The sequence below is a fragment of the Pelophylax lessonae genome, assembly GCF_965119305.1.
Source record: "Pelophylax lessonae genome assembly, chromosome: 3".
NCBI lineage: Eukaryota > Metazoa > Chordata > Amphibia > Anura > Ranidae > Pelophylax > Pelophylax lessonae.
Genome location: NC_138770.1, coordinates 322,966,405 through 322,990,161, shown reverse-complemented (window position 1 = coordinate 322,990,161; position 23,757 = coordinate 322,966,405). Strand labels below are relative to the sequence as shown.

The 23,757-nt window shown below is 42.1% G+C and overlaps 1 protein-coding gene across 1 annotated transcript in view; it reads left to right on the top strand.

The window, feature by feature from the left end:
* Positions 1 to 23,757, top strand: part of LOC309550150 (uncharacterized protein) — a gene marked incomplete at both ends in the record, with an annotated part of 161,297 nt that overhangs the window by 118,181 nt on the left and 19,359 nt on the right. The window contains one exon of the mRNA XM_082250586.1: positions 10,258 to 11,012. Coding sequence (XP_082106712.1) covers positions 10,258 to 11,012 — 755 coding nt within the window. The remainder of the gene's footprint in view (positions 1 to 10,257; positions 11,013 to 23,757) is intronic.

Genomic DNA, 23,757 nt, shown 5'->3' with positions numbered 1-23,757 from the left:
AAAATTTTCAGTATTTTTTTTTTTGTTTAGATAAAAATAAAAAACTCACAGGTGATTAAAACCCACCAACAAAAGAAAGCTCTATTTGTGTGAAAAATTTTAAAAATTTCATATGGGTACAAAGTAACATTACCAGGCAAATGTCATTCAAAGAGTGATAGCACTGAAAGCTGAAAGTTGGCCTGGGCAAGAAGGGTATATGTGCCCAGTAAGTGGTGGTTAACCACTTAAGCCCTGGAAGATTTCACCCCCTTCCTGACCAGGCCCTATTTTGCGATTCTGCACTGCATGAATTTAATGGACAATTGCGCGGTCGTGCGACGCTGTACCTAAACAAATTTGACGTCCTTTTTTTCCCACAAACAGAGCTTTCTTTTGGTGGACATTTTTGACACTTTTGGGGGTACCAGTGACATTATTACAGTAATCAGTGCTATACATATGCACTGTTACTGTAAAAATGACACTGGCAGGGAAGGGGTTAACTTTATTTGAGAAGGAGGGGTTAAGTGTGTCCCTAGGGGCGTGCTTCTTACTGTGCAGGGATGTGGCTGTTCATGTAACAGCAGAGATCTACGGTCCTACATAGTAGGACCGTTAGATCTCTGCTGTTACACAAGGGAGAGTGACAGGGGGCTTTGTTTACACTAGCCGCCTGCCTTTCTCCCTCTGTAACTGACGATCGCGAATGACCGGCAGACATCAGGTCCGCCGGTTACTCGCACGGGGGGTCCGTGAACGAGCGGGGGCGGGAGCGCGCCTCCGGTGGCGTGCGCTCGCCCCCTATTGGCTCACAGGATAGTGACGTACCGATACGTCACTTTGCCTGCACGGGGCTGACCGCCGCAGTATATATTCTTGAGGCGGTCGGCAAGTGGTTAAAGAGGCAATTGTTCTTGTGCACAGGATATGTGCACTGGAAGATGTGAGTATATTTCCTTTGGATTATTTAATGTTTTAATAAATGCATTGCACTTAAAAATAATGAGCATTGAGGATTCTTAATTCTTTTTGAGCACCATTTCACTGGAGGTACTGTTAATTGCATTGGAGAGTGTGGAGATCCCTGGTGGTGATTAAGTTACTGAGCACATCTGTAGAGGTCTGGAGAGCTATTGCAGCCCAGTTAAGGGCAAGGTGCTTGTATATACATGATTGGGGTTAGCAACTAGTGTAATTGGTGGTGGATTACACTGGGTGTACACGATAATTTATCTTGAACCATTATCACTGAAAATAGTTTTTAAACACTGAGCATCTTTGAAGTATATCAAATAAACTTTTGCACTTTCCAGCTTTAGTAAATAGAGTTGAGCGGACACCTGGATGTCCGTGTTCGGCGGGTTCGGCCGAACTTGAAAAAAAAGTCCGGGTCCGTGTCCCGGACTTTTTCCGAACTTTACCCGGACACCGAACCCCATTGAAGTCAATGGGGACCCGAACTTTCAGGCACTAAAATTGCTCTAAAACACCAATGGAAAGGGCTAGAGTGCTGCAAATGGCAGCAAAAGGTAGTTAAGAGCATGGCAAGTGCTCTTAAAAAATAATTCCCCTTTAAATAAATTTTTTAATAGCAGATTAGAACAGCAATTGGTAGTGAAATATAGCTGAACGCTGCACACAACAGACTGATAAAAATAGATTTTTTTTCTCCCTCCTCCTCCTCAGTGGGCTCAAGTGAGGGCAAAAAGATTGTTCACTGCACCACCCCCCACACAGCAAAATCGATGTAGACTGTCCCTGCCTAATCTCCAGCCTGTCCCTAATATGCTCAATAAGATCGTTCACTGCACCACCCCCCACACAGCAAAATCGATGTAGAAGACTGACCCTGCCTAATCTCCAGCCTCGCCCTAAAATGCTCTAATAACTTTCCCTGCCTGCACTCCGACCTGTCCCTGCATTCTTTTCGGACACAATTTTTCACAGAATCACTGTCTGTCCCTAATCAGCAGCCAGCACGTATGATGTGTGCTCTGTCCCTAAACTACAGCAGAATGACGCGGCGCGCTGGGGCTCTCGAACTTATAAAGACATGGTCACATGCTTCAGATGGCCAATCACAGCTACTAATACATTAGTAGGCATGGCTGTGATGGCGCACACCAGTTAAATGCTTGTTGATTGGCTGTTGAAAGCCCGCCATTAAAAGCGCGCCATTACATACAAAACAGGAAATAAAATGACCGAACACGGATTTTAAACCCGAACATACAGTAAAGTTTTCAGGTCCGTGTTCGGGGTAACAAAAATCCAATAATTCGGTACGAACACGAATAATACAGTCCGTGTTCGCTCAACACTATTAGTAAATCATCCCCTTTATTTCAAATATTGTATTACATATTTAGTGACTGAAACAATATTGTAGTCATAGTAATAAAGAGAACATGTACAAACCCAGTATACAGTCACAAATTCAGCAGCATCTTTACCCACTTCAGCTCCGGAAGGTTTTACTCCCTTCCTGACAAGGTCATTTTTTTGCAATACGGCACTGCGATCACTTAACTGACAACTGCACGGCCGTTAGGTGCTGTACCCAAATAACATTGATGTCCTTTTTTTCCTTACATAAAGAGCTTTCTTTTGGTGGTATTTGATCACCTCTGCGGTTTTTATCTTATGTACTATAAATAAAAAAAAAACAATTTTGAAAAAAAAAAACAATATTTTTTAATTTCTGCTTTAAAACACATCCCATAAAAACATTTAAAAAAATCGAATTTCTTCATCAATTTAGACCAATATGTATTCTGCTACATGTTTTTGGTAAAAAAAAGACAAAAAAACAAAACCCAATAAGCGTATATTGACTGGTTTGCACAAAAGTTAGCACGTCGGCAAACTATGGGATAGATTTATGGACTTTTTTTTTATGTTTATTGTTTTTACTATTAATGGATGGCGGTGATCAGCAATTTTTAGCGGGACTGTGGCATTGCGCCGGACAAATATGACACTAGGTGACACTTTTGAAGACCAATGACACTAATACAGTGATCAGTGCTAACAAAATGCGCTGTCACTGTATAAATGACACTGGCAAGGAAGGGGTTAACATCAGGAGCGTTCAAAGGATTAGGTGTCCTCCTAGGGAGTGATTTTTAACTGTGGGGGAAATAAATGCACTAGAGGAAAACAGAGGTCCGTGTTTCTGCTTAGCAGAAACACAAGATCTCCATCTTCCTCTGTGACAGAAGGGCTGTCTGCCTTGTTTACATAGGCAGACTGCTGTTCTGTCTCTCCTCGGAACGATCTGTGGGTCCAGGCGGCCATTGCGACCTCCAGACCGGCTTATTGGCTCCCACTGTGTCTAATCAGCAGTGGGAGCATGCGCCCCAGAGATTGTGCATCTCGTTGCCCTGCCGCAGTATATATGCGGCAGGCGGACCCAAAGTGGTTAAAATTAATAACTTCAAGAAAATATATATATGTAGTACACCCCACATAGGAGCTGCAGATGAACAGGGATCCCCCACTCCTGCAGGCCAGACACACTGAATCTTCACAGGCACACAAAGTCAGAAAACAGTCCGTAGCTTTGTTTTTGTTGTTTTAAAAGGGGATTCATCATCTTGGATGGGGATGGGGAGTTTATGGAATGCCCACTTAACTTTAACAGATAGGGACAACTTCATATGTACACACTTCTCTTCAGCTTTCCCCCTGCATACTCTTTGTTCATTTCTTGCACAACTTATGTGATTCACTCCTGATGGAACTGACAGACTCCTTGTCAGTTCAGTAACAATCCTTTACAGGCAGGAACTCACAGTCCTTTAAAATAGCACATGGGGAGTGAAACAATGTGTAACCTTTCCTTCTGCTTTCCCTGTGGCCACTGGTCCCGGCACCACTTCTTCTGGCAATGACAGCCCACCTGGCTGCAGCTGCTTCTGCACCAGCCCACCCAGCTGACTCTTCACCAGTCCACCCGGCTGACTCTTTGCACATCTCCCAGGGAGACTGGCTACATGTGGCAGTGCCAGTCTACCCCTTTTACTAGTCTCCACCAGTGTTGAACTACTTACTCTGTCCTCTCTTGCTCCCATACTTTAAGGGAAGCCTCCTTCCTTGTGTCTTTGGCAGGATCCTTCTAGCACCCAAGCCCCGGCCTCAGGCAGGACACCCCCTCCCAGACTACAGGGGTACCTCTCAGGGTCACAAACAGCCTCCTCAACACTGCATCTCCATCTTCCACCTGACTACCCCTGATGGCATGACTTATCAACTCATCACCACTCCTGGGAATTACCCAGAGACCTCCAAATATGCTGAGAAACCTCTCATAGTCTCTGCCTACTATCTTCCAAAATGTTCTACAACACTCTGGAAATGGGGGAGGCACCAGAGAGCTGCTGAGATGAGTCACCCAGCCCTAAACTTGAATAAAACTGACCCAATTGCAGACTCACAATTTTACAACATGAATCAGAAAATAGTTTGTCTGTTCTACTTCTAGCACACACTAGAGGGTGCTACTTATAAATATATTGTAGATTATTCAATAGTTAGTTTTACATCTTCGTGTGGCAAAGAAAAAAGTTCTGCAACCACAAAAACAAATTGTGAATTAGGAGATAAAAAGCATGGGAAAAGGTAATGACTTATTAACACATGAAACTTACCTCAAAAAATCTCAGGCCTTAAATACACCTGTAAGTTTTCTCTCCTTTATGAGCAAAGTGGTAATTTTAAATCTGACAGTATTAACTTGCTAGATGCCACTTTTGCATGCTGCATGTAATACCACTGTTCCATAACAGCAAAATAATGAAGTGCATAGTACACCCTTTATGCATCAGCTGAGCATTTGCAATTAAAGCAGAGTTCCGGGCACAAAATCGACCTAATCGATTTTGTGCCCATCCGCTTGCTCTTCTTAACCTGAAAAGGAATTGGATAGTTAGGGTTATTTTTTTCTTTTACTCACCTTGTATTTTTAGAAAGAAATACTCACCTATTCTCCACTTCCTCCCTCTGTGGCCGCGGCCCGCGCCGTCATTTCCGGTTTGCAATGATTCCTGGGAGCTGAACGTCATCGCTCCCAGGAATCAATGCGACGGCACCGGCCCCGCTCGTCAGTTCCGGTGCGATGCCGCACTCCCTGCTAAACAGCTTCTGGGCATGCCCAGAAGCTGTGTAGGTATGCGGCGCCGCACCGGAAGTGACGAGAGGGGCCGGTGCAGGCGCATTCTGGGAGAAGAAGACACGGAAGAGGATGCAGAAGAGGATCGCGCTGGCTTCAGGTGCCCACAACAGAGATGGCAACGCTGTAGAAGAAATTTTATAAGTGAGTATTTCTTCCTGCAGGTAAGTGCGAACCGGGACAGATCAGAGGCTAGCCATTGTGGAATGTACTAGCCCTGACTGTACCGGGGGTATGTTCATTGAAAAAATGTTTTTGTGCCCGGAACTCCGCTTTAAGAATTGCTAATTGTGAGAAAGACAAAATTTGTCACTTTGGTAAACAGATGTAAACTCACTAATTAACTACCCCAAATTTGCACCTCTGAAAAAATATACTCTAAACCAACCTTTTTCAACCAGGGTGCCTTCAGGTGTCTTCAGGGGTGCCTTGGCAAAATACCTAGAAATTGCCCAAAAACTATATACAAGTTAGTGGGTGGATCAAGCCTGCCTATTAGTTACACCAAGCCACAGGTTTTCATTGAGCACCATTACAACCTTCTATCTGCCAGTGTCCTAACAACCAATGATTTCATCAGTTGATAAGAAGGACATCAGGCACCTGGCCCTCTTTTTCAGGACCGGGGTAACATTAGTTAAGTGAGGTAGAGAAACCGAGGGAGAAGAGGAACATTGGAATTCTAATCAGTACCAATGTGCAAAGATATACTTGTTTTGGAAGAATAAATGACCTGTAATGTTGGGTGTCCTACGCATGTGGATGTTGCTACAATTTGCAAAACTATTTGTTTAGTTTTTTAAATTTTAAAATGGGGTGCCTTGAGATTGTGTGGCATTATAAAGGGTGCCTTGACTGAAACAAGGTTGAGAAATATAAACTACTGGGATTTTAAGCACACCGGTTTAAAAACTGGAAGATAGTAAAGCTCGATACACTGTACAATTTTCATTAGATTTTTTCCTTAAGATTTAGAAAAACACTTTCAATTTGTATGCAATCAGGCAGGCCCTTGCACTGCATTGATGAAGGTAAATCTAAAGGTAATCGAACAACAAAAGTTGTGTAGTGTATATGCAGCTTAAGTCTTGTGGTTTGTGTATCAGTGTATTCTTTCACTTCTAAAGGTTGTGTTTTTTTTTTTTGCAGAGAAAGCCTATATTTTCCAAAACATTACATATACACAGTATGATTTGGTAGAAAGTCTTTTTTTTTGGAAGTGGCTTTAATAGTTCAGAATATACTCCAACATTCATGTATTTTTGAAAGGACACTATGCTTTGGCATAATGGGCAAGGAGCTATTTCCCAAAGGACCTTGCAGCAGATGATGTTTTCCACATTCTTTTCTGATTCTCTGTGCATTCTATATTCATACCACTTGTTCCTGGGTTGTAATGATGTCAAGTGACATCAATGAACAGTGACCCTGTACAAAAGGTTCATTTTATAATACCTATCCGGATTATCTGGATCTTGGTGATATGATGAAAACTGTCTGCTCTCCAGATAACATGCTGGTTTATCCTGCTTTTGCTACAAACAGTGAGGTGAGTGTCTTTTTTTACAGTTTATTTATTACTTAAATTTCATGATTTCTATAGAATCCTCCATTTCTCACTGTTTGCTAAGTATTCTGCAGTAAAAGTGCACTGACGCATTATAATATACTGGAGTAAAAGTGCACAGGTGTACTACAATAGACTGCAGTAAAAGTGCACTGACACACTACAATATACTGCAATAAAAGTGCACTGACACACTTCAATATACTGCAGTAAAAGTGCACTGATGCACTACATTATACTGCAGTAAATTTGACCTGACACACTACCATGACACACTTCCATATACTGAAACTGAATGGACACACTACACTTACACACTTGCAGTGCACTTGTAGTGCAGTGTGGATTTGCCTTCAGTAAATAAACCCCATTAACATGTCTACATGCACATAAAAAGTTCCCATAGAGAAAACAAGAAAGACCTCTATAGTGTAAAACCTTTTATCTTTTTATTTAGACTTGCCCAAAAAAAACATATAGGTAATGCCCAATCGCAATAATAGGTGCTTCTCCCAGCACAAAGGAAAAGGAAGCATATTACCAGAAGTGACGTGTCGACATTCCGGGCTTGAAGCATCTCAGGTCTCCAAGACGAAGCATTTCAAGGCATGGCCTCTTTGAGGACTTGCCAAAGGGGCCACGTCTTGAAATGCATCATTTGAAGACCTGAGATGCTTCTAGCTCCCCTAGTTACCATTCAGAGTGTTGGCACATCACTTCCAGTTATGCAGTCCCAGTCCGCGCACTGGCAACAGCATCAGGTTTTCTCACTGTATTTTAGCGACAAGGAAGATTTATGCAAGTGTCAGAAGAGAAGCCTGAGTCAGAGGACTATAAATTCTGGACTACTTGAATTGGAGGAGTGAAAGCTTCACAGTTCAAGAGTGTCCTGGAGAACATGTACATCCTGGCAATGTTTGACTACTGTCTACTGACTACTGTCAAACATTGCCAGGATGTACATGTGCTGTCTAAAATCTGTTATATGATCTGAAGAGTGGAGATTGCTGTAAGCAAATTCAGAATTCTACATTTTTGGCATTTTTTTTTGGGTATCCCATGCATTAACCTCTTTCCTCGAATTAACTCTTAAGAAAAATGAGAATTATCATTTAAGTTTTTCCAACCTTCAATTTGCCCAGCATGTTAAAAATGAATTCATAATTGATTACACTTTTGATAAACAGCATTAGGCTCACCAAAACTCTTTGAATTAAGCAAAAATCTTTTTTCATAGTCTTCCCTACAGCCACTGGATTAAGAAAGTTATGGCCAATAGAGATTGGACGTTCGGGACGTGCATTTGTTCGGCCCCGAACAGCGCCCATTTGGGTATTCACCGAGCACCCAAATTTGCGGGGTGCTTGGCGGGATGTTTGCCCACCAAGAGCCCTACAATGCACTACATGCTGCACAGCATATTATAGGGTCCTGATTGGCTAAAGCACTGATCAGGTGCAAGGCTTTACCCAATCAAGTCACAGAGCACTGTCAGAGCAAAGTCATGGTCAGACAAAGTCATGGCTTAGTGCTCATAATCCCACCCCACAATATAAAAGGTTCCTTCCGACAGGAACCTTTTACAGTGTGTTGTTGGAGATAGATAGAGATGGGCCCAGTGATAGCTAGTTAGTGTAGAGTTAGTGTAGAGTGTCAGTGTAGTGTTAGTGTAATATCTGTGTAGTGTCAGTATAGTGTAGTGTTAGTGTAGTGTCAGTGTAGTGTGTCAGTGTAGTGTGTCAGTGTAGTGTCAGTATAGTGTGAGTATAGTGTAGTGTGAGTGTAGTACAGTGTTTAACAGCATTCAATTTAGTACTGTATACAGTGCTGTATACACACTTTCTTTTTGTCACTGAGTCCTTTTTTTTTTTGTTCCCCTGTACCCTTTTCAAAATTGTCAGCCACAGTTTGTCTTACTGCGACGCTGATTTTTCCTCTTTTTTTCAATATATATGTATATATATATATATATATATATATATTTTTTTTTTTTATAGTTTTTCAATTTGTGTCAGTGGCAGTCCTCAATTTATAGTTCACCGATACCAATTTTTATTCAATAAAGTGCATCCAATCATCAATTTCCTTTTTCTACTAAATTTGTGTAATAAGCCACCCCTATCATGTCTGGGAGGCCAATAAGAAAAGGCAGACATTCCCATGCAACTATGAAGGGGCCAGCAGCATCTGTGTCCACAGGCAAAGGTGGACATGGTCCGTACTCAGGCAGGGCACGTTTTGTTTATTTTTTCTGATGTTGGTCGTGCTTTTCCGCTACAGCATGCAGAGGAGGTGGTGGACTGGCTTACTAAACCATACTCATCCTCTATCAATCAAGCTAACACTAGTTCACAGTCCACTGCAGCTGCCAGAATGGCCTATTCTGCCTCCTTGTCCACAGCTACTCCTGCCTTAGCCCTACCATTGTGCACAGAAGTGTCAGCTGAATTATTTGACCACAGCATCAGCCATTTGCTTCTTGAGGAAGCACAGCCATAACCTAATTCTGATAGTTCTGAGGTTGAGGAAGGAGGTTACATGAGCCTACAGAGAGGGGATAACACTGATAAGCAACAAATTAGCAGTCATGTTCCCTAATGAACTTGGGCCTGAATGTACTGTAATTTGGCTTCTTCACATAAGGCTTGATCACTGTGGTGCAAAACTTAATTTTTTTCCATCCAAAGTCTGCCATAGAGACATCACAATTTGTCCCAAAAATATCTAAACTTATTTAGAGTGTGCTAAAAAAATGAGGCCTCATCATACAGATTGCCCCCCCCCCCCCGGCTGTTGTTTACAAAATTAAGAAAGCTTGCAGGGAAAATCATCTTAAATGTAATTACTTAATTACTGATTAATGTTTCTTTATATATTTTAGTTTTGCTGCAGCAGGTTCTATACACGGTGCAGATGGGCCACTTTACAGGCAGACTAAGGGGACCCCCCAGGCACTATATTTAAAGTCATGTTTCATTTTTATTGTTTCACTTTAGGCATCATTAAAATCATTGCTTATTTAAAAATTATGTTTTTTAAAAGTTTTATTTTGCATTTATATGCCCCCAGGGCAGTACCCAGGCCCCCATACCTTTTTATGGTCAATAACTTGCATATAAGGCTTCAAATTAGGGACTTTTGATTTTTTGAGCTCTGGTCCAATACAGTGTCGACTGGTCAATAGGGGGCGCGGGGGCACCGCCCCCCCCCCCCAAGGCTAGTCACAGTAAAATCAGCATAAAAAAAAGTGTACCTTTAATATGGGCGCCGGACACATTGCTGACTATGGGAGGGGTGGGGGTTTCGGCATCATGTGCCTCTTTTCTTGTAAGGTGATTGGCTGCCTTTTAGATTGATCTCAGCGCTCCACCTTCTGATCCGCTCCTCCCTTCCCACTCCAGCTCCCTCCTCCCTCCCATTCAAGCTGTGTGCTTGAGCTGTCACTGGCACGGTGGTACTGAATAGATGTGGCCGGTAGAAGATGTCTGTGCCTCAGCTCTCCGTATGCTGCTGAGCATCCTATGGCAGGGCTGAGCAGGATCCAGAGCAACGAACAACAGCGGCAGCTCTGTGCTGAGCACTGGGGAGAACAGGAGAGTTCATCACAGATACCAGCTGCCCCATGAGACTGATCCAAGCTTCAGGAGACCTCTATGCCACCCCAGGGAGAGTGGACTTGCTGGGGGATGGAGACGGCAATCGCCACAGATGCCCGAAAGCCCCCCAATAATGAGAAGACTCCCTCCGCAGGAGGGGGCAGGAAAGCCTAGACAACCCAGCAGCCCACAATATGTCCAGTACCCCGCTAATCCGCATCAGTACCCTTCCAGGTACTATCACTCCAGCAGCCCACCTGCTAACCACCATAGTCATATTCAGCACCATCCTAATTATCAAAGCCACGATTCACAGACCCCCACTCACCACCCTCATCCTAGTCACCAGCACATGACTCCACATAGGCAGACTCCCAGTCCCAAGCAGCAGTCTCCCAGGCCCAGGCACCATTCACACAGTCCTAGGCAGCAACCTTCCAGTCCCAGGGACTACCCGCCCAGTCCTAGGGAACACACACCTAGTCCCAGGCTGGTGTCTCCCAATCCTAAGGTACAGCCAGAGACTAGAAATGAACAGAAAACCAAGCAGAAAGAGGCTGAGAAGGTTTCAGAAGGAGCTTCCACCCAGCCAACCAAAGTCAGTGACCTTCCTCCGGCCAAGAGCAGTGACCCCGATCCAGACTCAGTGCCCCTGTTTGTGGAGCTGCACCCAATTCTGAGCTCTGTGTTTGGTCAGGTGAGAGTTCTAGACTCATCAACTTTTTGTCCTTGCCTTAGCATCCCCAAAACTTCAATGCCCTCTTCTGCTCTCACCACCCTGTATGCATGCTGCACAGTCACTCTCTGTGTCTAGTATGTAGTGTACATTTTATTACCATCCATGTTTATAGTGTATGTTCCAAGTAGATATGTAGTTTTGCAGTCCTTGTGTAGTCCCATGATTTGAATATTAATACATCTCCGCCAGTGGCTGGTCAATAGGGGTTGCAGGGGTGCCACCCCCCCCCCCCCCCAAGGCTAGTCACCATAAAATCAGCATTAAAAAAAATGTACCTTAATATGGCAGTGGGGCGTCGGACGCATTGCTGGCTATGGGAGGGGTAGGGTTTTGGCATCATGTGCCTCTTTTCTTGTAAGGTGGTTGGCGGTCTTTTAAAGTGTCCTCAGGGCGCAGAGCGATGAGCCCCTAGCACTCCCACTCACGATTGCCATCCTGTGATTGGTCCAGCCTGGACCAATCAGGACGTCTGATGTCGTAGGGGCGGTGCTTAGGCCGGGCGTCACTCTGTAATTTTTATGAATGAAAGGAATGAAAGGAATCCGTGAGTGAGTAATTCCAGGAAACTGTAACATTAAAACTCAGCAGATCTGCAGCCAGCGGCACCCGCCATCCACCCAGGCCCCTCTACAGCCAGCAAAGTAGGTAAGGGGCCCCTCGGTGCCCATGTGCATGCCCTTCCTCACTCTGGGTAGGACTGCAATCGCTCTGATAACAAGGAAATCGTGGTCGGAGCTCAGATCGCCCAATTGGAGGGAGGGAAGGGGGAAGCTCACTTGGCAGATGACACACGGTGTACCATCGGTATTGTTATCACAGCCAGAGGGATCGGGCTGGGCTGTGTGTGGTCTGAGTGGAGATCAGAGCCCCCCCCCCCCAGTTGAACCTCCTCCTCTGGACTGTGTGATCAGTGTGTGTACAGCGCCCAGAGATCGGAGAGGGTGTCCATACTCAGTGCTGATTGCTCCTAGATGAAGTCATGTTGTTGGTTTCCTCTTGGAGCAGAGAGTGTGTAGTAACATTCCTTACATAACATTGCCACTTTGACCTGGGTGTTGTCTGTGTACTGCTAACAGCAGGGGAGGAACATGGAGGGAGAACGAGGAAGCACAGGCGCTCTAGGCACCACTATAGTCTGTGTACAGTCCTGTGTACATGGAGGGCTCTCCGGGCACCACTATAGTCTGTGTACAGTCCTGTGTACATGGAGGGCTCTCCGGGCACCACTATAGTCTGTGTACAGCCCTGTGTACATGGAGGGCTCTCCCGGCACCACTATAGTCTGTGTACATGGAGGGCTCTCCGGGCACCCCTATAGTCCGTGTACAGCCCTGTCACAGACCGGGATCAGTATGGGGGACATGCCCGGGATCAGTATGGGGGTGATTCTGGGGACTGACTGGGATCAGTGTGGGAGGGGGGAATCTGGGGACTGACCAATATAAGTCCACACTGGAGCCTTAGAATGACATTAAATGTAAATGGTGCTGGCACGGGCAGTGCAAGACTCGGTCTTCAGGTGTAGAACAGTTCAGCCTCTGATAAGGTATTTAACGATTAGGTGGTAGTTCATGGGGTGAGTTTTTCTTAGTTAACTATATGTCCCCTAGTTTTCTCAGACCTCAGTATAATACTTTATACTGGATTTTGGCCCAGCACCAACTTCTAAAGTACTATATAAAAGGCAGGGCTGTGTGATTCAGTGGTGTCAAGCTTATGCTGGAGCTGGGAGGAATGTGGGAGTTCAGGTATCCTGCAATGAGGCACCATTGAGTCCTCATAGTCACGCAATTTTTTACCGCGTTTTTTCCCCGCGAAGCAATGCCTATTACATTTTTCTGTTTGCGCCCCCCAAAAAATTTTGATCACCAGACGCCATTGGTGCAATATACTTTAATAGGGTTCTGAGTTCTAGTCAGAACTTTTTCCCTGTTCTGGAGTTATGGTGTAGAACAGAACCCTGGGGTGTTCTGCCCATCACTAATGGCCAACCTAGCTCTGGTCGTTGTTTCAATGCATTAATATGACCAATACATCAAATGTTATGTGTTAAAGGGAAACTGAATTATGATGTTTTAAATCTGTGTTTGAAAATGCTAATGTCTTTTACATTTTTTAAATTAAATCTTTGTTTGCAAACAGCCATGTTATACAGAGTAATCCTATAACACTGTTTTGAAAACCATTCTGGATTTTTTGAAGAGATAAAAACAATGTTGGCTTTTCCATCTCTTATTAAAACAAAGCAGGGGACAGAGAGATTATCTTCCCTGACTCTTTTGTTTTCAGCAAACCAGTTAAAGAGGACAGGTCCATTTGCCCATTCAGGTTCTTTTGAAAGCTCACCCACTGATACTCACTTACCTTTTGCAATGCTTTAATGCTATTCTGTTTTTTTTATCAGAGCCCTAAGTCTTATCCACGTGCAAGCTCTACTTTTGGAGGAGCTTGTTGTACTAACTATGCAATGTTAGTATAGCAATTTTCCCACTGAGCTATTGTGTTCTGACAGGGAAACTGCCCCCCCCCCCAGAACACACCAGTCAGCGCTCGCAGCCATTGGCAGATGTATTCCTGGCACTTCAACAGAAGCTAGATGTTTGTCCGGCTTCTGTTGGACAGGTTGCAGTATACACCGGTCGAATGTCGGCTTGTCTCTGTTGATCTGGCCGATGCCAGCTCATTCGGGCCGTGTGTACTATGCTTTAGCGTAGGTTCACACTAGCTAGATGGAATGTGAATTAACAGCAAATCTGCTATGCATTTGGCACCGCATCTTCATAGATCATCCATGAGAACTGATTGTGGAATGTATGTTAATTTAACGACACCCCGCAATCAGTTTGCAAAATGCAGCACGATTTCCAGAATCGGATAGCATGGGTGCGAACTCCCATGAGATCGGATTCTGGTGCGGGTCATGCACCAGTTTGGTGCGAGTGTGGTGCAATCATAGTCATACAAATCCATGGCTCAAATCGCACCCCAGAGGCACCGTATAGAATTCACACAGGAATGCACTCCGATTCCAGTGCAAATTGCATGCGGTTGCACCGCAGCAGTGTGAACCCGGGCTTAGTGTCAGAACTTGTACAAAGTTAATGATCTTCTCTCCTGTTTAGACCTGCTAATTCGCCACACAGACTCTTTGGAGGAAAAGGAAAAGATCACATATTCCCCCTACACAAAAACAGCATGGTATAAATAATATCCACTGTGTACAAGAACACAATGCATTCCTTGAAGTGGTTATTTGTACTTAATAAATATTTTGTTCATGCCCTAGAACTTAAGAAACACTTTATAGGCATCTAAAAATCATCTGGAGCGTCACGCTTTAACATTTGTAGGAACAGGTCATCACTAGCTGACAAAAAAATAACCTTAGGAATGGCTATGTGCATTGTTTCTTTAAGGCAAATCAATTCCATCTTTGCACACTAAATTATAATTAATAATTCAAACTAGTAACTGCATGGAAAAGTATGTAATGTAATTAAGTCCCTATAAGTCAAACAATATATCCAGCAAGATATACCTAAATTGGTCACTATAGCAGGTATCACCTTGACTGTTTTCTGATTTTGTATAGATATTTACAGTAGATCTTGAAGTCATAAATGCATCTCTTTAAACCTTTAGAACAGCATAATTTATTGAGTAATAACTCAGTTAAGCATCTACTTTTGTGAGTAGCACTTAAAAAAGGGAATTTTACAGGATAATCAGGTGATTTAATCATAGATGTTGTAGACAAAAAATGGATTGCATAAAAGAAGCACAGTCCCTATTCACATTTTCCTATTAGGCTGTAAAATTTGTTTACAACAATCATATTCTCAGTGTACAAGCTGATTAATCTTATCCTCCCCATTTCTAAAAAGTAGTTTGGTCTTAAAAGTTTCCTGAAGCCCAAACAACTCAGTTTTATGCTAAAACGAAATGTCATCTACTTACTGCAAAGATGTAGATAAAAATAGAGAACAATGTTTTGTCATTGATGCTATCATTTTGTTTTATGATTTTACATGTACATTATATTTATATAAAACATACAAATCATTGGTCTAGGAAAGAAGATGTTTGCATGCTGTCAATTGTTCTCTTTGTACAAAAGCAAACAGATGAGGTCTATTATATCAAGATTTTTTCCATTAATATTAAAGAAGTTTGGCAAGGTGGTTTTAAAGGTGCTTTATACATCCTCCCAATTCTTCATCAGTGGGTGACATGGCCTAGGAGATTGGGCAAATTCCAGGAGGTGCTACAGCCCTATTCTAAGCAAGTGGCTCAAGTGGTACTGCATACTGTATATGTCACATTTCTCCCTAGGCCCTAAAGAAAAAGTCTTTCACTTGAATTCTCATCTAATGTAGATTTTGTTACTGTGATTCAAGTGAGGTCTGATGAGAGGATGAGGAAGTGTGGACAAACACAATGCTACCTTCTTTTTCCCTAAAATTTGGTAACAAGGCAGTCAGATTAAAGTTTCCTGTCTGTGTTAAGCAATCATGGTAGAAGACACATTTGACAAAAAAAACAGTCCAGTTAGAAGATGCAGAGAAATTCACAGCCAAACCGATACAACATTTTTACTTTATATTTGTTATTTGTTACCATTAACATACATCCCTAATATGGTAACCTGCAATTTTTTAAAATATGTTTAGGTACTTCTTACTTCCTCTTTCATGGGAAAAAAAAAATTAGCAAAAAAAAAAAATGTATAGCGTAAACAATTGCAACACAAGTCATATTGTAATTGAATGTTATTAAAAACTATATTTTCTTTTCAATCTGCAGCGCTGTCATTTTCTGTAACATTCAATGCAATATGGCTACCTGGGGGCATTCTGTACACAGATGGTGAACAGAACGCCTCCCAGATATGTAATTTCCTGCTTGTGTAATTGGTTTAATAATTTTCCCAGAAGTCTGCACTAAGATACAAATCTGATTTTTGGCATCCCCTGCACCAAAGAAAAAATGTAATTTTTAGTGTGACACTCTCAAAAGGAAACCACGTCTAAATGGATGAATACCCAACAGCTTTCCTCATTAGAGCCCTGCAGGTGCAGCAGCTTATTTATAATTATAAAACCACTCCCATACAGATTGACTCAGCACATGAACACAGACAAACAAACACCTATTGCTTCAGAATAACAAAAGGTAGGAACCTGCAAGAAAGTTTTTTTAAAATCCTTGCAATGTACATAAATCACCAAGAGGGGAATGTTTTCTTCTCAACAAAAGTGGAGTTACTCTTTAAAATCCTAGCAAGCTCTCCCTGCTTTGGAATGTTTAGAAGGGAGCTATGGAGTACATTTTAGCATAATTAACCCTGTCTATACTGTGTGGCAGCTGTTCATTATAAAGTTGTAAACTAGATTTGAACACTGTTTGTCCTAACAAAAGAATTAAACATTTAGAAGCCGGCCTCCTGCATTGTATGCAGGAGGGATAGCTCAATGAGTTCCTAGTCTGTGTTTGGACAGAGACTTTGTGAGGCTATCTAGAAATGCTTGTCATCTGCCACGAGGCCTTTCCCTTAAAGAAATAAAATGTATGTTGTGTGAATGGGAACATATAACCAACATATAGTGGTGGGAGTGGGGTGAGAATGGTTGGAGTCTCCTCTGGGATTTCTACAACAGTGCTGCTAGGTGCAGTTCTGGGAACTCTGGTCTTATACTATGCACCATCTGATGACACTCAGGATTAACCTGCTGGAACCTCTAAACCAAAGTGTTGTGTAAATATGTAGATGTAACATCTGTGCCACTTGAGGATGGACAGAGGGAGGGAAGTAAGTTTGAGATGTACACAGTACATATATGAGTAATGCAGCCAAATATTATTGGCCCTGTGTTACCTGTCCACTGGTTGGCAAGGCAGGACATGCCCACAGGGCTCTATTAAAATCATATTTTATAATTTGTAAATATTTTAAGAGTGAAGGTACATATCATTGGAACACAAGCCACCCTAGCAGTTCATGCACATTATTTATCTTGATAGTGGTGGAATCGCTGATACCAAAAGACTGTGGCACTATTCTGTTTCAGGGAGGTCAAGGTCACTGTGCTGCAAATCTTTATGAGATTAGGGTTTCCTGTTTAGCTTCTTAGTGATTAGGGCCAACAGTTTGTGTTCAACCTGATGCAGGCTCTCTGTAGGAAAATACAAAAAAATCTCAATAAGCGTATATTTACCCCCCCCCCCCCAAATTACCACTTTCTGGAAAGAAGACAACCCCAAGAGAGTCCATTGAATATTCAATTTGTTTGTCACAGATGTTTGAAAAATGACAAAAAAAAAAGTTGCCATTGAAATGATATATTGCTCATGCATGCCATGGGCATATGTGGAATTAAACCCCAAAATACATTCTGCTGCTTCTCCTGAGTATAGGGATACCACATGTGAGACATTTTGGCAGTCAAGCCATGCACAGAACCCCGAAACCAATCACCGCCTTCAGGCTTTCTAAGGGCATAAATTGTTGATTTCACTCCTCACTACCTATCACAGTATCAGAGGCCATGAAATGCCAAAATAGCACAACCCCCCCTCCCCCAAATGACCCCTTTTCAGAAAGAAGACACAAGACACCCTAAGCTATTTACTGAGAGGCATGTTGAGTCCATGGAATATTTTATATTTTGCCACAGGTTTCAGGAAAATGACAAACTTTTTTTTGTTTTTACACAAAGTTGTCACTTAAATGATATATTGCTCAAACATGCCATGTGTATATGTGAAATGAGACCCAAAAATAAATTCTGTTGCTTCTCCCAAGTATGGCGATACCACATGTGTGGGACTTTTTGGCAGTCGCAGTTTCTGAGGCCATGAAATACCAAGACAGCACAAAACCCCCCAAATGACCCCTTTTCGGAAAGTAGACACCCTGAGCTATTTGATGAGAGGCATGTTGAGTATTTTTTAGATCTCACTTTTTGTCACAAAGTTTTGAAAATTGAAATAGAAAACAAAATAAATTTTCCTTTACTTTCTTCATTTTCCAAAAACAAATGAGAGCTGCAAAATACTCACCATGCCTCACCTGCAAATACCTTGGGGTGTCTACTTTCTGAAAAGGTGTCATTTGGGGGGGGTAGGGGTCGGGTGGTTGTACTGTCTTGGAACTTCATGGTCTCTGAAACTGTGATAGGTAAAGAGGAGTGAAATCAACAATTTATGACCTTAGAAAGCCTGAAGGCGATGATTGGTTTTCGGGGTCATGTACGCAGCTAGACTGCCAAAAAGTCTCACGCACGTGCTATCCCTGTACTCAGGAGAAGCAGCAGAATGTATTTTGGGCAGTAGTTGCACATATACCAATGGCATGTTTGAGCAATATATCATTTAAATGACAACTTTGTGTAAAGAAAACAAAAAACAAAACATTTTTGTAATTTTCCTGAAATTTGTGGCAAAATATAAAATATTCCATGGACTCAACATGCCTCTCAGCAAATAGCTTGGAGTGTCTATTTTCCAAAATTGGGTAATTTAGGGGGTGGGGTTTGTGCTATCTTGACATGTCAGGGCCTCTGAAACTGTGATAGGTAGTGAGGAAGTAAAATGAGCAATTTACGCCCTTAGAAAGCCTGAAGGCAATGATTGGTTTTCGGGGTCCCATACATGGCTAGGCTCCCAAAAGGTCTCACACATGTTGTATCTCTGTACTCAGAAGAAGCAGCAGAATGTATTTTGGGGTGTAATTCCACATATACCCATACAATGTGTGAACAATATATCATTTGGTGAAATCTTTGTATAATAAAAAAAAAAAAAAATCCCCAAAACTGGAATCAACATGCCTCTCAGCAAATAGCTTTGGGTGTCTACTTTCCAAAAAGGGGTAATTTTGGGAGTGGTTGAATTGTCCTTGCATTTTATGCCCAATATTAGAAGCTTATGCCACACATCACCCACTTTTCTAACCACTTGAAGACCAAGCCTTTTCTAACACTTTTTGTTTACATAAAAAAATTATTTTTTTTTTACTAGAAAATTACTTTGAACCCTTAAACATTATCTGTTTTATTTAAAGCAGAGGCCTTACAAAATAAAATGATGGGTGTTCCAAATTTCTTGTCACACAGTATTTGCGCACATACAGCTGCAAGAAAAAGTATGTGAACCCTTTCGGAATGACATTTGGAAAGTCACAACAATAGATAATCACAGTGTGCTTAAACTAATAACACACAAAGAATGAAATGTTGCCACGTTTTTATTGAACACACCATGTAAACATTTACAGTGCTGGTGGAAAAAGTATGTGAACTGTTGGATTTAATAAATGGTTGAATCTCCTCGTTTCCTGTAGTTGCAGATCAGACGTGCACAACGGTCAGGAGTAATTCTTGACCATTCCTCTTTACAGAACTGTTTCAGTTCAGCAATATTCTTGGGATGTCTGGTGTGAATCGCTTTCTTGAGGTCATGCCACAGCATCTCAATCTGGTTGAGGTCAGGACTCTGACTGGGCCACTTCAGAAGGCGTATTTTCTTCTGTTTAAGCATTCTGTTGTGGATTTACTTTTATTCTTTGGGTCATTGTCCTGTTGCAACACCCATCTTCTGTTGAGCTTCAGCTGGTAGACAGATGGCCTTAAGTTCTCCTGCAAAATGTCTTGATAAACTTGGGAATTCATTTTCCTTAGATGATAGCAATCCGTCCAGGCCCTGACGCAGCAAAGCAGCCCCAAACCATGATGCCCCCACCACCATATTTCACAGTTGGGATGAGGTTTTGATGTTGGTGTGCTGTGCCTCTTTTTTGCCACACATAGTGTTGTGTGTTTCTTCCAAACAACTCAACTTTGGTTTCATCTGTCCACAGAATATGTTGCCAGTACTGCTGTGGAACATCCAGGTGCTCTTGTGCAAACTGTAAACGTGCAGCAATGTTTTGTTTGGACAGCAGTGGCTTCCTCTGTGGTATCCTCCCATGAAATCCATTCTTGTTTAGTGTTTTATGTATTGTAGATTCGCTAACAGGGATGTTAGCATTTGTCAGTGACTTTTGTAAGTCTTTAGCTGACACTCTAGGATTTTTCTTCACCTCATTGAGCAGTCTGTGCTGTGCTCTTGCAGTCATCTTTACAGGACAGCCACTCCTAGGGAGAGTAGCAGCAGTGCTGAACCTTCTCCATTTATAGACAATTTGTCTTAACGTAGACTGATGAACAGCAAGGCTTTTTCAGATACTTTTATACCCTTTACAGCTTTATGCAAGTTAACAATTCTTAATCGCAGGTCTTCTGAGAGCTCTTTTGTGCGAGGCATCATTCACATCAGGCAATGCTTCTTGTGAAAAGCAAACCCAGAACTGGTCTGTGTTTTTTTTTAGGGCAGGGCAGCTGTAACCAACACCTCCAATCTCATCTCATTGATTGGACTCCAGTTGGCTGACATCTCACTCCAATTAGCTCTTGGAGATGTCATTAGTCTAGGGATTCACATACTTTTTCCACCTGCACTGTGCATGTTTACATGGTGTGTTCAATAAAAACATGGCAACATTTCATTCTTTGTGTGTTATTAGTTTAAGCAGACTGTGATTGTCTATTGTTGTGACTGATGATGATCAGATCACATTTTATGACCAATTTGTGCAGAAATCCATATCATTCCAAAGGGTTCACATACTTTTTCTTGCAGCTGTATATTCCAAGCACAATTTTTTGGAGAAAAAAAAACACTTTTATGACATTTAATGCACAAATACACTATATATTGCCCAATTGTTTGGTAAAATATAAAAGATGTTCTTATGCCGAGTACTTAGATACCAAACATGACATGCTTTAAAATTTGGCACGTCCCTGCAGCAGCAACAAACTACGAACATTTTTAAAAGCCTTTAAAAGCCTTTACAGTTTACCACTTTAGATTTACAGAGGAGGTCTACTGTTGGAATTACTGCCCTCGATCTGACGTTCCCGGCAATACCTCACAATGCCTTGTGCAATTGCGTTTATGAATGACACAAGACAGATGCGTGTGTTCGCCTTTGCGTGCAAACACAAGGGGACAGGGGTGATTTTTTTATTATTATTATTATTATTATTTATTTTGCTTTTTTTATTTTATTTTTACACTTTCCCTTTCATTTTTTTTAACATTTTTATTGTTATCCCCTATGATAGCGATAAATAGTGACAGGTACTCTTTTTTGAAAAAAAGGGGGTCTATTAGACTCTAGATCTCTCCTCTGCCCTTAAAGCATCTGATCACATGATTGGGGATAAGATGCTTTCCCAATTTCCCAATGGCGCTGTTTATATCTGGCGAACTTGAAGTCATGAAATGCTCATAGCTTCTGCCATCTTAGGCCATAGAGATGATTGAAGCCATTCTGGTCAGCTGTTGGAATCACCGGCTGCAGTCTTGGGCTACCTGGTGGGACAGGAGAGCCAAAAAACACCGTGGAAGGTGGCGGAAGGGAGGGGGAGTCCCCTCCCACTGCTTGTAAAAGCAGTCTAGCGGCTAATTAGCCGCTGGGATTGATTTTACATGAAAGCAAACCACTGGCTGTAAAAAAGGATACCAAGATGATACCTAAACCTGCAGGCATCATCCTAGTATGACCACTCAAGGTCCAGCAATGTACCAGTATGTTCCTCCACCCCAAACTCACTCCTCCATGTCTTAATGGCCAGTGAATAGAGTGCAGTATTAAGAAGTATGTTATATAAAATCAAGAGTATAGAGAGCACAATAATAAATGTGTAACATGAAGCAGTAAGGCACATGTAACATACAGCACAGTATACAGTGTATGTCAGCCTGAGGTATGCAATATACACAATACTTGATTCTGACTGCTGAAAACTACATACTGTGCAGCGTTTTTCACACCCCTGACTGCTCCACTTCCAGCATACAGAGTGCAGAGATCAGGAGAATTTTACTTGCAGCACCAAGTGCTGACCTTTAGGCACAAATCTCCCACAAGCAAAAATATTGACTCTCCTTCAAAACAAAAATACCCCCCCAAGCAAACCCTTATCAAGAAACCCTCTAGCATAAAGTCTCCCCAACACAGAAACAATGTACCAGACCTCAGATATAGAGTGGCAGAGAGGCAAAAAAAAGTCCATCCAGATTTCCCTTTGTTTGTGTCATATGACATGCCAAAGCCAAGGAAAATATTAAGAGAGCTTTCCTCGGGTCTTAACTGCAATGTACCTGAGGTCTGTGTTAACAGTTTTTAACTATACAAAGCCATCGCATAGTTGCAGTGTGCAGTGCATCACTGACTTCAGTCACAAAGGTCCCAGGACATGTTTACTCAGTGATGGGGCCTAAAGCCCATGAGTGGTGTTTAGCTTGATTCCAATAACACTATAAAAGAATATGCGTGCAGGAGGAGGAAGTTAGTACTGAATGGTGAATGCTAGCTGTGCCAGGTTGTCACTCGACTTTCTGAGTGGATTCCTGAGGTAATAGAAGATTTGTTATGTACTCAGGAAAATACTGTAAGTGCATTCGTTTGCACTTTTTCATTTCAAGCTATTGCTCTTGGTACTGATATTTTATATAGAGCCATTCCCCACACCTTTACCTGGGCAGCAGCTCCCTCATTTACTGTATATTTACTATTACTTTTATCTTTGAGGTAGGAAAAATACAATGCTAGTTTGGCGTTTTGTTCTTGTATATAATTGCAGACAGACAGAGAAGACCTAAAGTAAAAAATGCAGCATATGTTGTGTGAAATTACCACATGCACACATAGAAACCCTTTAGTACAAAGAGTACAGAATAAATAAAAGTGTCTCAAAGGAACAAAACCTCTTTAATGAAAATGTTGATGTACTGCTGCAAAATAGAGACAGAAAATACTGTCAAAGCTATCACCTATGTTAGTATGCCTTGCTCTTCTTCTTTGTTTTTTAAATGAATAAGGTATTTAATAAGGGGCATGGTGAATTTTTTGAAGTTGTAATTTTTTTCCCACAATTCTTTGCAAAATGAAGATTTTTTTTTTTTTTTTTTTTTTTTTACAAATTGATGTATTAACAGGTTATTTCTCTCACACAGCATATGTATACTTGCAACTACACCAAAACCCATTCTACTACTCCTCCTGAGTATGGCGATACCACATGTGTGAGACTTTTTCACAGCCTAGCCACATGCAGAGGCCTAACACCCAAGTAGCACCGTCCGGCATTCTAGGAGCATAAATTACACATATAATTCCTGACAACTAGTGTTGAGCGAACACGGACTGTATTATTCGGGTTCGTACCGAATAATTGGATTTTTGCTACCCGGACACGGACCCGAAAACTTTACTGTATGTTCGGGTTTAAAATCCGTGTTCGGTCATTTTATTTCCTGTTTTGTATGTAATGGCGCGCTTTTAATGGTGGGCTTTCAACAGCCAATCAACAAGCGTTTAACTGGTATGCCTTAAGCCATCCCAGCCATGCCTACTAATGTATTAGTAGCTGTGATTTGCCATCTGAAGCATGTGACCCATGTCTTTATAAGTTCAAGAGACCCAGCGTGGTGCGTCATTCTGCTGTAGTTTAGGGAGAGAGCACACATCATACGTGCTGGCTGCTGATTAGGGACAGACAGTGAAAAATTGTGCCCGAAAAGAATGCAGGGACAGGTCGGAGTGTAGGCAGGGAAAGTTATTTGAGCATTTTAGGGACAGGCTGGAGAGATTAGG